This window comes from Electrophorus electricus, chromosome 6 (genome assembly GCF_041902795.1).
Source record: "Electrophorus electricus isolate QZ-2024a chromosome 6, ASM4190279v1, whole genome shotgun sequence".
NCBI lineage: Eukaryota > Metazoa > Chordata > Actinopteri > Gymnotiformes > Gymnotidae > Electrophorus > Electrophorus electricus.
The window spans coordinates 7,500,400-7,519,468 of NC_137502.1; the positions used below are offsets into that span (position 1 = coordinate 7,500,400).

Here is a 19,069-nt window from a genome sequence, read left to right on the forward strand (position 1 = left end):
ATTCAGTGAAAAGTTGCAGTAATAGGTTCCTTATTGTTTGGTGTTTTGCGACTTATTTCAAATAGACTCAGAAGAGTGCTCTTCAATTATTGACAATCGGTATGGGAGCATGCACGGATTTAGAGACTCTTGATTCACAATTATTCCTGCATGTACACAGAAAAAAAAAAAATTCAATCAGGCATGACTGTCACGTCTGCGACATAGATGTAGTTTGTTATGTTTTCCACAAGAGATCGCAAATTCCCCGATAAAGTACTAGAAAACTAGTATTTTCTTCAGAATTTTTGCATTGCATTAGGCAAGCTAGGATAAGTGATTTATTTTATAAAAATCTACGCTGTCAGTTTTTGAACAGGAGTCGAACAATTGTCACAGCAGACGTGTTAAAGACAATGAGCTGATTAAAACTGCAAAATCCCGGCCGTGTGGACAATCACTGCAGTGGTGCTTGTACAGTGCGGACTGAGCATTCAGCGAAGACAGCTCCCAAATGTTCACTGTCTATGCTGCCACTGAGGCACGGGCATCACAGATAGGACCGTGGAAGGTTTGGTTGACTCCCGTATCGGACAGATGTCTTATTCACGACTGAAAAAGGAACCCAATCTCTGGAAACCCAAATGGCTTCCTGTATGAGCAGTGCACGAGAAGATTTTTACAGATTTCGTAATTGCAGACGGAACCTCCGCACCTGGCGCTCCAGGGAGCGTATAGGTACGAGAACGGGTGGATGCCTATGGAAAACCAAGATAGAAACGGGTGTGGGAGGGATGGTTTGTAAAAGACTGTTATTCGTTGGAATAGTGCTACTTCTACTGCAGAACACGCTTGCTTTCAATGGTAAGGTCAATTCTGGTTTTTCATGATACTGTTGGACAGACATAATACATTTTTGTGGGTTTTTTAATTTATTTTTTATTATAATCACCCATTATCTAAAGTCTGCCAAATGGTCATCTTCGCTTTGTGAATAGGTTATTAAATACCTAGACCCGATTGATTTACAAAATGTTCAAGGATAGTTGATATAAGAACACCTAATCGTTATTTGCTGGGGAAAAAAATACAGTAGGCCTCAGGACACTTTGCTCTTGCAAGTTCTTTTGAGTTCTCCGTATCCCGCACGCTCTTGTACGTATAACACGTTCATATCATGCGCTGTCAAGATAAGTCTCAGTTGTTTTTTCTTCTGTATATGCTTCATGTTCATGCCTAAAGCGTTTATCCCAAATCTATACACGCAGCGCTTATCATTTCCTAGCCTAGTTATTGACACGGCACGGCGTGGGAGTGCGCAAAGCGAGAGGAAAGGGTACAAGCTTCACTACTGCGCGTAGGCGCGTGGACAGGGTCTGCAATCCTGCGCGAGGTTGCACCACTCCTTTGTTCTTTCAAGTTAGCCTACCGAACGCGGTTGACTTTTCGAGTAGGACGACTGATCGGTAACGTTTTCATGCATGCATCCACACAGTTATATATGTGGATATAAATTTAGGAACCATTGGTTTTCTGTCTGAGTTCGGGGGGAGCTCTAACACGCCTAATTCAGCCTAAGAGGATTTTAATCATTTCGGTTCAGTCTTCTGCTCTTGAGCGAGGAAATAGTAGAGGTAGAGCCAGGTACTTGGTAGAGCCACTACTTGGTAGCGCTATTAACTAGTTTGGAGGGGGATGGGGGTATTGACGTTCATTCATATTAAAATTAAAAGTATATGTGCGCATATTAATGTAGAACTTAATGGGGGTAGTGCTGGTATGTTTCCAGAACAGTAGAGCTGTATGCAGGGCACAGCAAAACTGGGTCATGGTGCTGAGAAGGTGTTAGAGACATGCCAGAAATGGGCTGATTATAGAGAAAATCTGATGGATAACTATTCATTTTATGTCCCTTTGTATTTTACAGGTGCTTTAATAACTCATTTGATCAATTTGCTGAAAGTTTGCATTGTGATGTAAGTTATATTAGATCCAGTTATATTAATTACTATAACATACTTGATTTGGTATTGACAGAGCACTAACGCTAAATCTTTCCTTGTGGTCTGTGGTTTATAGTTTTACTCACAAAGACTTGGAGAGTATGGAATAGGTATTAAGTGATACTCTAGTCACGGAAATGATACATGCTACTCAAGGGATACACTAACAAAAGTACCAGCCTTTGAACTATAATTTGAATTTGAATTGTTATATTCAAGACAAAATTCCACTTGTACCAGGGATGCTTGAGAGCTTGTCTGACTGCATTCTTTCCAGGAAGTGAGTTGGCAGGGTAACAGTAAGACACACACCACACAGGGACCCTGATCAGCTGCACACATTCAGGTTCTTAGCATTCCTCCCTAAGTGGGATGGTATGGTCCACTGTACAGCATTGCCAGTATATGATGCATAATTAAGGAGGTTTAGTGTGCAGCTTTTACCCTTAAAGAGTTACTGCACTAAAATGAAAATACAAAATAATTTTTAAAAAGTTTAAAATGGAAAATGTAATGTTAAAAGGAAAAATGTTAAAGGGGTAATGCCACTTTTCTTTGGCATGGTCATGTCAGGGATTTATGTTTGTCTGCACTTAACTCCACCCCTTTTTTCTCAACTACAACCTCCAATTAGATTATCGCTTGGGTGAACAGTGAAAAAGATTTTGTCCAAAATAAACTTCGCTCACTTAAGTGGCAGTCTGTTTACATATAAACATGATCGTCTCATCTTTTGTAATAATCTCAACTTTACTCTATATAATCAATATATTTTTGTTCACAAGTCTAAATGTCAGCTCGGTATAATCCTTGCCAGGTATTTGCATGGATAGCTAAAGAGTTGGTCAGGCACACTGCATGCATGCATAATAATAACAATAGCTGAGAAAATGCTAGTGGTAGCATGATTAGCATGACCTTTTAATTAGCATACATCCATCTGCCCTGGATGACCCTCCCACTGCTTTACACAACATCTGCAGAAAAGTAGTAGCATAAGTAGAGTGTGGGTGGTACAGGAGAGTGCTGACCTAATGCAGAACAGTATGGCAGCTTGGTTATAGAGCATTTGGCAAACTAAATTCCCCTAAACAGCCTTTGTGCCATCATTTAACATCCATCAGTCACATTATCAATTTAACTGGCATTTAGTCAATTCCAGACTGGCTGGTCCCCCACTGGATACTGGTCACAGGACTACAGCACAAAGACCTTGTGCATGACTCTCCAGCATGCCTTTGCTCTAGCCCATGGTGCTGTTAAAGTGGTTTTGCTCACGAGTTGCTGCAGTCAGTAAGATATGATGTTAACGTTGAAGCAGGGAGCTGTAAAAAGTTCACAGCATTGGGAGCGTGTATATCTCTGTATTGCACTGCAGGTCTTGTAAATGGTGGGACCAACCAGCAGCAGATTGATGTCTGACACAAATCCCTGGCTGCACATTTCTGCAGCATGCTCTGCCTCCTTCTGCCACCATCAACTCTCCACAGACCGTTAACAAACAGCACACAGCTTTTAGCTCAACCTCTGCTGCCATGGTAAATTAGATGGTATTGGCCTGCCAGCACTTTAGCTGAATGACACTTTTCATTCCAGGTAGTTAGGCACGAGGTGTAGCCCTTGCTCAGGGCTAGATACTGCTTCTGTTCTTAACCTTAACTTCAGACTTATGCATAATTTGACTAACAGCTGCCTTCTGATTAGCTGCAGAGAACTAACATATAATACACAGCAGAGGAGTGATGCCTTAGAGGTTGTGTGGTTGCCAATGAACGATGCTTGTAGTGAAAGCAGAGCAATTGCTAACGTGCAGTCACTGATGAAGTTCATGGGCTGTTCTGTCACCTGAAGTGAAGGGGAGGGAGAATCAGCCAAAGTGCAAGGCTTCACCAGCTAGTACAGAGCACTGTATTGAATTGGAGAGTTGGAGAGTTGACTCTGAGAATAGAGGGAGGAGATCTGAAAGTGTAAATTGGAGGGATCTTCAAAGACTTAAAATGCCTATAAATTAGCTCTGATAAAAGCATGGCTGACCTCTCAATATTGGCTGAATCTAATAGAAACCACAACATTAGATATACAATAACAAAGAAAGAAAAATGCTTGTTGAAGTCAGCATTAGCATATATGAAATGTCTTGAGATTTTATGGTGTTTGAATGGCAAAAGCTCATGAGCTAAGAGGAGGACAGGATTCCTATTGCTATGTCCAAATATGGTAATTTGTCACTTGCAGTGTTATGTATGTTTAAAATGTAATGCTTTTTAATTAGAAAGTTATTAAAGTTATTAAAAGCAGGATGACCCCTCCACCCATCTCAGCTGCAGCCTGTCTCTATGAACATTTCTCATGTTTTTCTCTCTGACAGAGCCAAATTGTCATACTTTAACATAGCCCATTATTTTAATAAATGGGATTGGCCACTGAAGCTGCACTGCCTTTCTCTCTGTTGTTTATGACAGGACTTTTGTAGCCCACAGCAGAGCCTCTGTCTTCATTCAAAACTAAAGTGATTTTAAGGGGAAGATAAAGACCTGAAGTCTTTTTTTCTTATCCATAACTGCAGAACAGTTAACATAATGTCTGTACCTGTAATTATTTTCAAAGTGCAATATTGAAGGGCTCAAAGGTCCATATTACTTCTTCAGCAGTATGTGATCTACTATAGGTAGGGGTGGGTGGGTGGGTGGCTGGGGTGGAACTAAACACGCACTTACAAACTTGCCTGTCAAATCTTGCTTTAATGATTCTCCAAGGAGAGATTCGTGCTGCACAACATTTTATTCAAGAAAGTCAAAATTTAGGAAAATACAGTAAGACCTTTATAAAATAGAACTAAGTAACTGGTATTTTTTGGTCTTTGTAAGATTCTAAGTAAGAAGACCAAATAATGGATTGCATCATGTAAATACACCTAATAAAAAAACAGGTTAATCTGATAAAAAATAGCTGTATATAGTGACACTTTCTGCATCTTATTTTAGGAAATATGTATCTTTTTTCTTATTTTAAGATTTTTATTTTGAGTAATTTGTGTCTTAATAGCATATATATCTGAGATTTTGCCTTGTGATTGAGAAATTGCTGGTTTGAATCTCAACAATACTGCAGCCAGGACAAAACATACTCTCAGATGAAATAGGATAAATGTGTTAAGTAGCTACTAAGCTAGTCTATCTGTTTATCTGTAGACAAACACCTCATACCAAATGAGATGCATGGTGGTGGAAGGGTGACGATTTGGGCTTATTTTTTAAAGCTTGCAATCGTTGAATTCACTGTGAATTCCTGTGTATAGCAAAGTATTCTAGGCTCAAATGTACGACCAAAATAGGGTTATGCAACAGGATGATGATCCCAAGCACAACAGCAAATCTACAGCAGAATGGCTGAAAAAGAAAAGAATGAAGGTGTTGCAATCGGCCAGTCAAAGTCCAGACCTCAGCCCAGTGCTGTGGTAGGACCTTAAGAGACCTGTGCATAAAAGAATGCCTACAAACCACATTGAACAGAAGCAACATCATAAAGAACAATGGACCAAAATTCCTCCGGAATGATATGAGACAATAATTATTACAAGCTATTAATTCATGGGGTGTTTTTCACACATGGCTTCTTCATTTTGGCTTTTATATGAACAGAAGTAATGTTGTAAAGAAGAGTGTTACTTCTGTCTGACAGTGACAAAAATGTACTTACTGTTTATTCTGTGTATGTTTATACATTCTTGCAGTGGGCATAATACAGAAAGTCGAGAAAGATTGTCTACATTTATAGCACATTTATTGCAGTACTCCCTGGGAATCAAGCCCATGAAATAGGTATATAGGCTAGCACTTTGTTCTACCAGCCCTACATATAACTAGACCCTTTAAACTGATGGGATTAAGCACAAATTTGGACCATGTTAGATGCAGTAAGTATGATTAGAGCTCGTATATCCATCTACTGTGCAGACAGGTTTTTGATGTGCGTACTGATTTTAAGTGAACCATTTCAGTCTCATATCCACACTGATGCCAGAAGGCATAGTGATGCCTACAGTAATAATGCCCACTCCAACCAATTCGTTTGCAAATGCTATTTTCTCAGAACTTAAAATGATCGATATACTCCAAAGATGCAGAAGAAATCCCAGGGAAGGAGTGCTGTTCAGCACTATCTAACTTTAGGAGGAAAGATAGGGAAATAAAATAAATAGCATTGTTTAAAACAGCAATATTAGTACAATAGGGGAAGAATCAATGACAGTGAGTGATGATTCAGTATGATGCATAATATGCCTATAATCATTAAGAATGCAGATATGGTGCCAGTTCTATAAGCTGTAGCATGACTTTATAAGATTTGTTGCAATTACTTGGTGAAAAGTAGTACTAGTGCAGGTGAGATTTCTTCTTTTCATTGTGCAATCTTAGTGATGTATAGTACAGTACAGTAGGTTAGAGTCTATCATACCAATGAACTAGAATAGTGTAGAAATACAGGGATCAATGCTGATACATAGAAGCACAAAATACATAAGGTCTATCTTAAACAATGAAAAATGCAATAAACAATAAGTGCTAGAGTTTGTTAAACAACATTAGTGTAATAAACAATACCCTACAATAAGTACTAATTTAGTCAGTCACTACGGGAGCAGGGTCAGTTGTCCTTTAAATATTCCGCAAATAGATGGGTCTTCAGTCTGCATTTGAAGACTGCAAGGTACCCTGCTGTCCGAAGAGCAAGTGGGAGTTCATTCCACCATCTTGTAGCCAGGACAGAAAATAGTCTCGATGCTTGTCTTCTATGAGACCTGAAGCAAGGTATTTCAAGCTGAGCCATACTTGAGGTTCGAAGTACTCGAGGCACGGATTGGACTTTGACCATTGACCTCATGTATGAAAAGGCTGGTCCATTTTTGGCTTTGTAGGCAAGCATCAAGGTTTTAAATCTGATGTGTGCAGCTACTGGAAGCCAATGAAGGGAGCGCAGATGTGTAGTAACGTGTGAACTTCGGTAGATTGAAGACCAGTCATGCTGCTGCATTCTGGACAAGTTGTAGAGGTTCGATGGCTCTTGGAGGAAGACCAGCAAGTAGCGAGTTGCAGTAGTCTATCTTTGAGTCTAGCACCTGGGTAGCTTCCTGCGAGAGAAAGGGCCGAATCCTTTGAATGTTACAAAGGAGAAATCTGCAAGACCAGGTTAGATTTGACCAGGTTGAGATTTGAGTTGAGAACAACAACTGGTTGTCCAAAGTTATGCCCAGGCTATGGTCAGCTTGGGATGGTGATACCAGGGAGTTCTCGAAGGAAGACAAGATGTTAGTATATCCAAGTTAATATTTACTAAGTCAAGTATTGCTCATATAATTTTAGACATTTTCAGTTGTTTGCCATATGGCAATTTTTTATCAACCAGAAAGATATGAAAATAAACAACAACAACAACAACAATAATATTAATAATAATAAACATTACCATTACAAAACATGAAACTCTGGAGGTGTGTGCGCCATTCTTCACTGATAGGCTGTTCAGATTTGTAGCAGGTGATGGAGACGAGGAGACAGACTTCCCTCCCTAAACTGCTGCATATGGCTGTCAAGATCTCCTAAGCATCCCCCTTTTGACCGCTGTAAAACTCTACGTCACTCACAGTTACATGCATCAAAATCAATTGGTTGGCTTTTTTCCTTAGGCAAAGTGACTTTGTGATCATGGCCAGTTTCATTCATTAGCATGGAAGCTGATGTTAGATCTTGACTTGCTTGTGCATTGATGATTCACTTTGGTGGTAGTCAACAAACATGTCCTTTCAAGAACAGAAGGGCAACACTGTTCCAATTTTGTTTAACTAGTTTGGGCTAAATGAGACTAAAATTAGCCTGCTAGTAGCTGACAGCTGGATATTGATCTGTACATCTCTCAACAGCAATATACAATGATTAGATGTAAAATCACTATGATGTAAATAGATGGAATCATAAAGCTCTTAGCTCTTTAGACTGCAAAAATCAGTCATTTAAGGCCGTTATATAATTGTTAGGTCAGACTGTATTTTCATAATATGAGTTAAAGAGTTGAGTACTGTAATATCATTAAACTGTTGAGCCAAAATGTTCCATGTTCTTGGCCCTCCATTGCATCATTCAGATCTGCAGTCCATGACTGTACTAGCTTTTTAGGTCAAAAGGTGGGAAGCTCAAAAAACCTGCAGTATCGCATCATATTGTGGTAACTCAGCCAAAAACATGTCACACTCAGTGGGTCCTCTGGATGCTCAGACTGACGAGCTAGGTCTTAATAAAGTGATATATCAGGGGGTATTTGGAAGGCCATGGTCAGCTAGGCTGCCCAATTCCTATGGACCAGGGCTTCTTTCAGAGGGCTCAGTCCTTCGGTCAAAGTACAGCAACACTTCCACAGGTCTGTGTTTACATCATGGTATAGTGACAGGGGGCCCATGGGGGAAAGCAGGCAGAGACTGTTGAGCCATGAAGGCTCAATTTTAAATAAACAGCCAAGCAAGTATGTTATTTCAGCTCTTCGACATTAAGTGTGAGCCATTGATCAACTGCAGGCCGGTTGTCCAGACACATGTCCCAGAACCTGGGCAGAGGGGCAAGGAGATGCACAGTGGGCGAGACCATGTACTCAAGTGTACTGCTACACTCCAGTGTTTCGCAGTCAGTGCCGCTGTCTCTGTCTATCACTATATTTTTAAGCCAGTTGGTTTTTGCCCTGCTCAGTTGAATTTATTAGTTAATTAAAATATACAAATTAAAAATACAATGGTCATTTTTATAGAAGAAACTTAAAAAGTAGTTTGTAATGCACATAAGATGCTGCAGAATGCGAGATCACACACACACATGTGCAGACACACACACACACACACACACGCACACACACACATACACTTCATCTCTCTCGAGAAATGCAAAAGTGTGTCAGTCCCCATTATGCGAAGAATGGGACATAGGGACACACTGACCTTCCCTTTTTTATGGGAGTCTGTTATAAACCCCTAGCCTGTACTGAGTGTGCCTTGTGACATGCCACACTCACTCATTTTATCTCATCACAACACCCTGCCCAGTGTACTTTGTGCCTTGCATTCCAGAAAATCCTATTGCGCACTCTCAGTAGAGTATGCATTTATATAACCTCCCATGGCTTCTATTTAAGGAAAACTCTACTGTGTCTGCCACAGCAGGGCTGATTTATACTGGATTCATTCTCAGGTCTGCTGCACTCTTTGTCAATACTTATGTTTCTTCTTTCTTTGTTTACTCACTTATCCTGTCTCTGGCACTTCAGTATATGAGGAAAAAACAAGCTGCACCCAGAAAAATGAATGAATGTATGTTCTTTTTTGTTAAGCCAGTTAGTGCAAACTCTTAGTCTCAACAAAATCTAACTGCCATGAGGAACTGAGTAGCAGCACGACTATGACACAGTTATGAGCTTTCACTCCATGGCCCACTGTAGTGACTTCTAAAGGATACTGTTTAATTAGACGATTTCCTAATATCAAGGGTGAGTTTCTCCAAGAGGGCTTTTGTACTCACATAAAGAATTTTTCTTTCTGTGTCAAGCTCTTCATAAGAAAGATTTGTTAAAGATCAGCCAGCTTAAGCGGTCTCCATAAGATGAAAAATACTGTCCGCCTACATGCTATACTGTAAATAGAGACTTTATTGAATGGCCATTGAGTGGGGAAACATTATTTAGTTTATGCTTTAATTTCTACAGGATGAGTCACACTCATGGAGCCAAGAATGGAACTAAGATGCAATTCACTCTAAATTAAATGGAACTTTGAGATTGAATTGAGGCTAATTAAGAGACAGGTCAAGAAGGGTTTCATGATTTCATCTTCACTGAAACAAGATGTGGTTTTAGTCAGTGATGATAAACTGTGACAATATTTAACTTATTGATTTATCTGAATTAATATTTCTGAACTCACCCTCACCTAACTTATCCTGAGGTCTGGCCATAGAGGAGCAATTTTAATACCTCAATATTATAGTTTTTTATTTTATTTTATTTTTTTTATTTTTTTTATCATTTTCCAGTATGTGGTGATCTCTAAAGTCGACAGACTCTTGCACTCTCTAAATCACACTCCAAATGGATGCTATCTGAGATTTTGGACAAAGCATAATTAAGCAAACTTAGTCTCAATACTGGATTTGGGGATTAGGTTTTCAGTGCCTTGTTTGGAGCAGGCAGGGAAAGCAGACCATTCAGCCCCAATGCACGCTGTGCAGTGGTCCAAAGAAGATAGACTCTGCCAAGTTCAGGGGATTGTGTTGTTCAGGTGTAAAAACTAAGTACAGGTTTGATATGTTTCTTTGTATAGTTATGGGGGTATTATTTAATGTATAACACTTTACCCTTGCTGCACCTTAATTGTTCTTCAGAGTGCAGAGCATGCTATAGTTGGATGGATGTGGTTACATATCAGCAGCTCTATTACATTTTCCTTCCTCTATGATTGTCTTTATGTAGTAAATACTACACTCAAAATGATTTTGAAATTCATGTCAGTGCTGAATAAAGAGAAAGAGAGAAAAGAGAGCGTATTGAACTAAATACTCATCACATATCCACCCCCTAGGATGTAGGAATGTCCACAGATAATAAAAAAAAAAAATGCGGGGTGTATTATCATAAGGCCTGGAGAAAAATTTAGGGTTAATTTAGGGTTGTGTTCTTAATCTTTATAAAGCAATGGCAGAGATTTTTGCAGTACTTTGCCACATTGTTGAATGTGAATTAGCTTGGCTGAATTCAGAATTTACTGTGTATATATACTACATTATATCATTCCATTTTTAAAGCATACAGTTACATACACTATATGTCATCACTGCATCCTTTGTTGAACTATATGCAGATTTGATTGCATTGTTATTTGATCTTAATTATTTGAAGACTTGTACCTCTGTTTTGCTGAGCTTTGCCTAGCCCAATGTGCCTTGGCATCAACATCTTGTGTATTAAAGGACAGGCTTGCAAATCCTTATAAATGAATCATAGTGGCTCCAAGATACTGTTGAGGATGTCAAAGAGATGCATGCAGGCTGGCAAGAGAAGAGGCTGTATGGAAGCATGCCAACCCCTTCCCAGACCTCCTGCATAGAACCTTCTCACTGATCCAGGAGCGTTGCACAGAGCATTCCTTTCTCTGGCTCTTACTGAAGGTGACACTGGTGTAATTCTCTCATTCTCTGTTAAAGGTGTTTGGAGTTTATTTGTTGTTAATTACAGATGAGATACATGAGGTGTTTGATAGCTTGTGGTATCCTTCAGCTTATATAAGGCTATAATGTGTTTCACAAGTTCTCAGGTCCTTAAAAACCATTAGTCCTAGATCTGCAAAGAACAAAAATGTCTTGTGTATTGTTCATTAAATGTTCTGTGTATTATTCATTAGGAGAGCTATAATTCTGCCAGCCTTCTCTTTAAAGAAGTTATTTAATGTTCCTGCATATGCGTGATGGGAAAATTATAGCTTCTTCTGAATGTGTATGAACTGAAATATTGAATTGAGAAGATTAAACATGCCCAGAATAGCCACCAGAATCTTTCTTCTTCCGTAGATGACTCATCAAACTATGAGGCGTCAGGCTCAACAGCATTATCTGTGGATCAAGCGACCCTGGCCACCTCTCCTTATCAGCTGGCTGGTTTGCTAATGACCAATGAAGATTCTGTCTCAGTCATCCAGTCAGACCCCACCAGTCTGTCAAAGGGCAACAAAGAGGAGCCAGCATTCACCTCCATTCTGAGTGCACTGGCCAGCACAGCTGCAAAACCACAGAGTTCCGCTCTGGAGAGTGCAGGAAGGATCAAGAGTGAAACAAACCAGTCACATTCAGATGGTCCCATTCACAGAGCAGAGCCGTACATTATGTATCCCTCCTCCGCTACTGCCGAGCACATTAGCAACCAGTCCTCTGCCTCAGGTTTGATATCCAACATGCATGTGTCCTGCAGCTTTGTTTGGTGCAAACTTCAGTTCCATCCTGCACTATCAGTTACAGTTGACAGTCTCATCAGCTGTAGTGAGCACACATTAGGGCTGCCCTTATTCCCATCATCATCATCATCATCATCATCATCATCATCATCATCATCATCATCATCATAATCTGCAAACTCCACTGTGCAAGACTGAATTTCTGTAAATGAGTGAAATCTATAAGACATTATGACTTTAGGAAAACAATCAATGCAGTGAATCTCAATCCAACTATCACTAATGGTTTTGAGGAGATACAAAAGCAACTGCTACAAGAACAACTTTTTACCAAAGACTCTTTTCCACTTTGGGGCCAAACAGTTACTAAGGCTGTGTCAGGCCAGTTCTGTACCATTCTATACTAGTGAGACTGGTTACAGTGTCTTTTTCCACAAGTGTTGTACTGGAAATCAGGGCCAGGAAGTATTGTGGTGGTGACGGGTTCTCGTCACAATTATGTGACAATTGTTGTCACTGAACAACTCTGTTTGCTGCATGTGTCTGATGAGATGGATAATTTGGAGTTGTTTGGATTTTTAAGTGTGCAAAACAGCACAAGATATTATGCAAATGGAAATGTCACTGATGAGATAAAAGACAAGAAGAATAAGAAGTTTACTTCTGTTTGTGTAGAACTAGCAAATCTCAATGTAATCAAACCTGAACAATTCTGTGGCTCTTAGCTAACTATACTGTGCTGAGCAGTTTATTTAAGCATTCTGTGCTGAACCATATTTTTGTAGAAATGCGACTGGCATGGTTACTAGCCATACTCAAAACTGTTCAGCCCCACAGTGGAAAAAAGACAATACATAGACATCATTGTCCTATAACCCAAGTGGGTCATTTGAGAGTAGAACCACTAGAGGAGTGGTTTGTCATGGGAAACTGGTTAGCATATTTCCATCAGCCTATGTCCCACAGCATATATCAAGTCAGCGCCAAATGTGAGTGTACGATGGTAGCATATTTCCCCAGGCCTTGACAAGGAGGGCCACAAAACAGCGAGTCAGCAGCTATGTCCACTGCAGCACTGCCTCACTTGCCCCGCAGTACATCTGCTTCAATTTATTCACTATCCATCCATGAAAATCAGGTAGTGCCTACCCAGTATATACATGTACTTCAAAAGCATCATCAGCTGCTATAATCATGGCAAGTCGTGTCATCATTAAGTTTGACTTCTTAAGAACCCTGCCTCTCCAGGTGGATGCCTGAGCCCAAGTGAATCATACTCCACTAGCAATAGTAACTTTTTGGTGTCATACAGAGCATATCTTGACATACATTTGCAATAGGAAGAGGGCAATAAACTACCTAGAACTTCAGTTGTTAGCTGATTTTTTGAATCTGAGTTTATCAATCCAGTCTCCCTTCTTGCAGCCTAATTATTTACTCCAGCTGAAGAACCTGAACTTGTGAGTTCTTATATGCAAAAAGTTGTCAGCTCAGTATTTACAAAGCCTGAATTGGCTTTGTCACATTTAAAAGCTTTAATGTTACTTGAGCATAGTCCCTCAACTCTTCATGTAGCTAGCACTATCTGACCCAGCCCCTGGAATCAGCACACTTGGAATCACTGGCACTGTGAACCTGGCAAAGGCAAATGTCACCAACTCACATCCCCAAAAACCACTTGTGATTGATAGAACTGGCACTGTCTGTCCTGTGATGATAGAAAGAGTAGTAATGCAGTCACACCATTTAATATCTGCTACCTCAAACACCGCCACAGTAAAACAGACGGCAGTGAACTTGTTGGATACTAAGCATTCAACTGCTCAAATTCATATAATTTCCAAATTGTCAATTAAGTTGACCCATGAAATACACATCAGAGAGGTATATGCTCCAATTCAGATAATGAGATTTAATAATTCTCCAGACAGACATGTCTTCACCCATCAAGAAAAATAGCCTCCAGACATAACTTCAGCTCAAATGCAATCATCCCTTTAGAAAGGGCCTTCCTTCATTTTTGAATGCCTTGGGTTCTACAGTGATCAGTTGGGAGGTATTCTTACGTTCATCGCCAGATGCTACTCTGTTTGCAGACAGTTATATAGTGGGGTCAAAAAATGAAATTCATACTCCAAACTTTTCTGAGAAAAACAAGCATTCAGAGATACATATATGAGATACAATCTCATAAAGATAATATCCGATCTTCAGGTGGAGATGGGTGAAGTGTGGCAAAGCACTGCTGTACTAATGTAGAGATATCACAGCTCCACCAACACTATTCACCAGAGGCTCAACCAAAACAAGGGTAGCAAAAGAGGCTGCTGATCAGTTAATCACTGAAATCTCTTACATTCCCAAAATAAAAAAAAAGAAGTTTCTGGCACTAGAATGCAAGTTTTGAATCTAACACCATTAAATCCAAGGGCCAGCTCCAAGGTGAGAGAGAGATTACTGGAAATGAATTAAATATGACATATGACATCACAGAAGACAATCAAATCCCAATTCAACAATCTCTGGTGGTTTTGACCAGACACCACAGCCACTGCTAGCCCTCATGAGAGTGGGAGGTAAAAAATTTTTAAAGGGGATTGGTGGCAAAAACAATCATGATCTTCCTATACATCCATTTAACAGTTCGTCAGTGGAGAGCAATGATGCTACAAGTGTTTCTAAACCTTTGGCAATATCTGATGCGATGGTTTTCTTAAGGATTAAGAAATCAGCATTACGAAATGTCAGATACAACATTAACAACCTGAAGTTTGAAGGTAAAAGGAGCCCAAGCCTTATTTACTTTTAAGACTGTATCTTCATGACCCACCCTGAATACAATAGAATTCTCAAGTTAAGAATATCATTGACTTATCCTCCCTAACTTTTTTTATCATCATCATCATCATCATCATCATCATCATCATTATCATCATCATCATCATCATCATCATCATATTATTATTATTATTATTATTAAAGTTATTTTTAATTAACTACACAATGAATTGTTTATTGAAATGAATTAACAATTATCCAATCAATATTGTCAGGATCAAATCAGGATTGTTATCATCACCTTTGCCATTGTCAGCATTTTTGTTATAGTTCTCTGTTGTATTCCCCTGACACCCCCATAAGAAGTGAGTAAACCTTGTATTGTTTTTACAGTGGAGTCTGCACTGGATGACTGGGTTTCTGAGCTGGTGTCCTCTGTGGTTACAGCTAGGGAGACCGGGCTACATTCAAAAGGGAGTGGCTCTCATGTATCTCCCTCCAAAATGAGAATTACTACATTACCCTACAAAAACTTGAATGTATCTACTCAAATAGAACCCGCTAGCCAGGATCTAGTAGCTAGCAGTGTCCCTCAGCTCACCACTGTCACCACTACAACTGTTGCAACAGCAACTATTACAACCACTACTCACTCTCCAGTGACCACAACCTCCCAGCTGACTAGCTCAACTCAAATAAACAGCCCTAGACTTATTACCACTACCATTACAACAACCGCAGCAAAACTTAAGGTTGTGAAGACGAAGCCACCTGGCCTGTCCCCTGCATGGGCTGCTGCCACCCAGCCTGCAAGGGCCACTCCAGCCCGAGGCTTTGCAGGTGCCCATCCCACAACGACCACCACTACCACCACTCGATCCCTACTCGTCTGCAACATCACTGACAGAATGTGGGTTAAGATAGGTGAGACAGCTGTGAACTCCAATTCCACTCTCATGTAAAAGTCTCATGTGAAATCCACTCATGTAAATTGTATAACTAATTTATTATAAAGAATTTGTGTCTGGTAATATTTTTGCTCCTGGAATTTGATGGTGTAATATTTTTGCCTTTTGAAGGTGAAAATCTCTCTCAATGTTTTTTTAACTCCCCACCTCAGTTTTGTCCATTCACTCACGGAGGTACCGACTGGACAGCATTCTGAAACAGAACCTTCTGAGGGCCCTCACACTAGCGACGGGGAAGGCTCTGAACAGCCGTGACGTCCATGTACAGGTCGGCTTATGCACAACCTCATAATGATATACATGTTTCTAAGCCTTTGTGCTCAGATACCGTGGCTTCCAGAGAATAAGGCTTGGATGGTAACCTTATATTTGAGAGAACCTGCCTGAAATACTGAAAGGGACTGAGAGCAATCAGAGAATGTTCTAAGAGGCTAAGAGTGTGGCTGCTGAGCAGAGACAGAGGATGAGAGGAGGGAGTGGTTTTTAGTGTCCCAGCACTCACTTCAGGAATCGAGTTTGGATTTGAAGATCTTTGATTTTTATATTGATACCAAAGGGAATTGTAGAAATCATTGTTAACTGACAGATACCTCAAAACATTGGAATGTGAGGAAATGGTAAGAACTATTTGATTCCAATCAAGTGAATGTCTTTCTGTCAATAGTGATGTCACATGGCTTACTTCACTGGAACATCTTAGAGCTAAGGAGGTGAATAGCTTCCGAAGTGAATAGAAATGTTTAGAGCAAGTGCAAAGGCCAGACTAAGAGCAAAGACTGACAAGAACAAATGTAATAATGAAAGCAGACAAAAGAGCTCAATGATCAAAATGAGCTTTGTGGTGTTGCTAGAGGAGCAAGAATAAAATGCTGAAGCTTAATTCTCTAGTGATCCTCTAAACTGAAAGAAATAAGGGCAAATTCCAAAGCTGAATGAAACATAATCCCTCAATGACACCTTCATATGGCGGGAGCATCGAGTTCATTGGCTGACACAGCAGACACGGGCAGAACACCAGTTCACATCTCATACACGATATCGCAATTGTAAAGGAAATCTGCATCATCCCACACTATACCGCACACCTACCCTCCCTTGCTTTCTTTTCTCTCTGTCTCTCTGTCTCTCTCTCTCTCTCTCTCTCTCTCTCACACACACACACACACACACACACAAACACACACACACACACACACACACACATTCAACTGTAATGTATCCTTAGCCATAAGGCCATCTGTCATTTTGTTATTTCCCTTGAATGATGAAGCAGAGCTGTTCCAGCTGAATGAGTGATGTAGTGATGGAGCTGGACTTTCATGTACACACAGGGACTTGGGCAAAGATATCTACATTTATGAGAATATTGTCAAGTCTCATTTCTCTTTCAACAGTTCACATGTCCCCCTTCTTCCTTCCAGTTACACAGGTATTCTTATTCCCCTTTATCTCAGTGGTACCTGAAAGAACTCCATACACAGGGTCTCTGGTTGTCTTGTATTTGAACAATGTCTCTGTTCAAGAAGGGATAGCTCTTCTCACTCAAAATATGGCCAGTTTTCTCCAAAAGATCAGTTTCACACCACATTTCCACTGCACAAAACTATTGATTGTACACAACCTGTGTAAAAGTTCCATTGTTCTCTTGTCTCAGGTAGACTTCCCTGTCTTCTAAAGCTTTTTATTGACTGATTAATGCTCTTTACTCCCACAGATCGAACGTCTGTCTATGGCAGCCAACATGACTGTGGGTTACTATGTGACTCATGGGGATAAAGTTTATACTCCCTCAGTGGTAGTGGAGGCTCTGAATGCCTATGGCCTCGAGAGACTGATAGCAGATATCCGGCAGTTTGTGCCCCAGGTACAGGCAGTGCCCATCCCAGCAGACCACTGGAGACCCAGACCTGCCATTTCACAGATGCTGAAGACAGGTCAGAGACACAGAATGGCTTAGAGTGTTTGTATGTGCTAACAGATTGGTTTACTCCCACTAACTGAGCTAGCAAACAAAGGACAAGCCCACTGCTCATTTTATGTACAGACTAGAAGGAAGTTCATACTCCCTTCTGTGTATGCCTGTAAGCCTGTGCCTCTGTATTGAACAGCTATATACTTTCTTATGCATGTGTGTATATGTGTGTTTGCGTGTGTTGTGGATGTGCATGTTCGCATATAGTCCTGAGGTTTGTAGGGACAGGAGATGACGTGCGTTCCTGCAGCTTTGCTCAGATGATGGAGCAGAGGCTGCAGAACGCTTTCACTGAGGCTGAGGTCAAAGTGCTGAGTTCTCACAGCAAGCTAACTGTACAGGTATGATGCTTTTCTACATGTGCTTACTGCAACTGGCCTGGAGATTGCATTACTTTTCATGCCCAACTGTATTTTTAATGTTCTGATTATTCTGTGTACACTAAGGCATGAATTATAATGATGGTCAATTTATTCTAAGATGTGGGTGGCAACTCATGCATATCTATCTATCTATCTATCTATCTATCTATCTATCTATCTATCTATCTATCTATCTATCTATCTATCTATCTATCTATCTATCTATCTATCTATCTATCTATCTATCTATCTATCTATCTATCTATCTATTTATATCTTTTACGTTGGTATGCTTTTTCATTCTAAATAAAATCTGCTTTCATAGAGATTTTCTTTTTGCATTCATATTAAGGTTTAATAAAAAATGTAGCCTTAGCATGTATGATGTCAAATCATTTTTGTTTTGATACTTATCCCAACTTCTCTGAGCATCGCAGCAATGGATTGCATGTTTGGTCTATTTGTGGGTTTTTTTGTATCTTTCTTTTCTAATTTCAAAACCAAATTATTGAATTTATTGAATCACAACCTTATCTTTCTCTTTACCACTTCTTTCCTTTTGTCTTGTGCACACCCCTTTCACCGTGCCTGTCTGTCTGACTTGTGGTTTCCCTTTTCTCAGATCCTGACTGTGACACAGTCAGCTGGCTCTCCTGATGTCTCCCTGATATATGTTGTGCATAATGGATCTGTGGCACTCAATGGCACAGAGGCCAGTATCCTCCTGAGCCATCTGACTGCTGAACTTGTGGGCTACTTTCTTTTTTACCCACCTCTTATCACTGCCGAGCGTAAGTGTCCCCTTCTCAGCATCCTGATCTGTGTGTTACATTGCTTATGCAACATCCAGTATTCATCTTCACACTGTACCATATAAGACAACCTTGGTAAAGACTTGAGGTATCACCCAGGGCGATGTACGGTGCTACACAGGCCCCCTTGGCAGTGTTTTATTTGGGTTATTTTTAGAAGGGTTAGCATGGCTCACATTTCAGCACAGGGTGAAGGGGAAGTCATCTCACTTCTCA

The 19,069-nt window shown here is 40.1% G+C and overlaps 1 protein-coding gene across 11 annotated transcripts in view; it reads left to right on the forward strand.

The window, feature by feature from the left end:
• Positions 1-362: 362 nt before the first annotated feature.
• Positions 363-19,069, forward strand: part of kiaa1549lb (KIAA1549-like b) — a 38,673-nt gene continuing 19,966 nt past the window's right edge. For 3 of the 11 annotated variants that reach the window (XM_026999484.3, XM_026999485.3, XM_026999487.3), the window contains exons 1-7: positions 364-843; positions 11,582-11,947; positions 15,133-15,663; positions 15,860-15,975; positions 17,422-17,641; positions 17,887-18,020; positions 18,664-18,832. In XM_026999484.3, the coding sequence (XP_026855285.2) occupies positions 624-843; positions 11,582-11,947; positions 15,133-15,663; positions 15,860-15,975; positions 17,422-17,641; positions 17,887-18,020; positions 18,664-18,832 (1,756 nt within the window). In that variant the 5' untranslated portion in view covers positions 364-623. Of the gene's footprint in view, positions 844-1,277; positions 1,446-10,984; positions 11,183-11,581; positions 11,948-11,987; positions 14,739-15,132; positions 15,664-15,859; positions 15,976-17,421; positions 17,642-17,886; positions 18,021-18,663; positions 18,833-19,069 lie in introns of those variants that run through there. The other 8 variants (XM_081715592.1, XM_026999488.3, XM_081715593.1 and 5 more) reach the window with 8 other exon arrangements.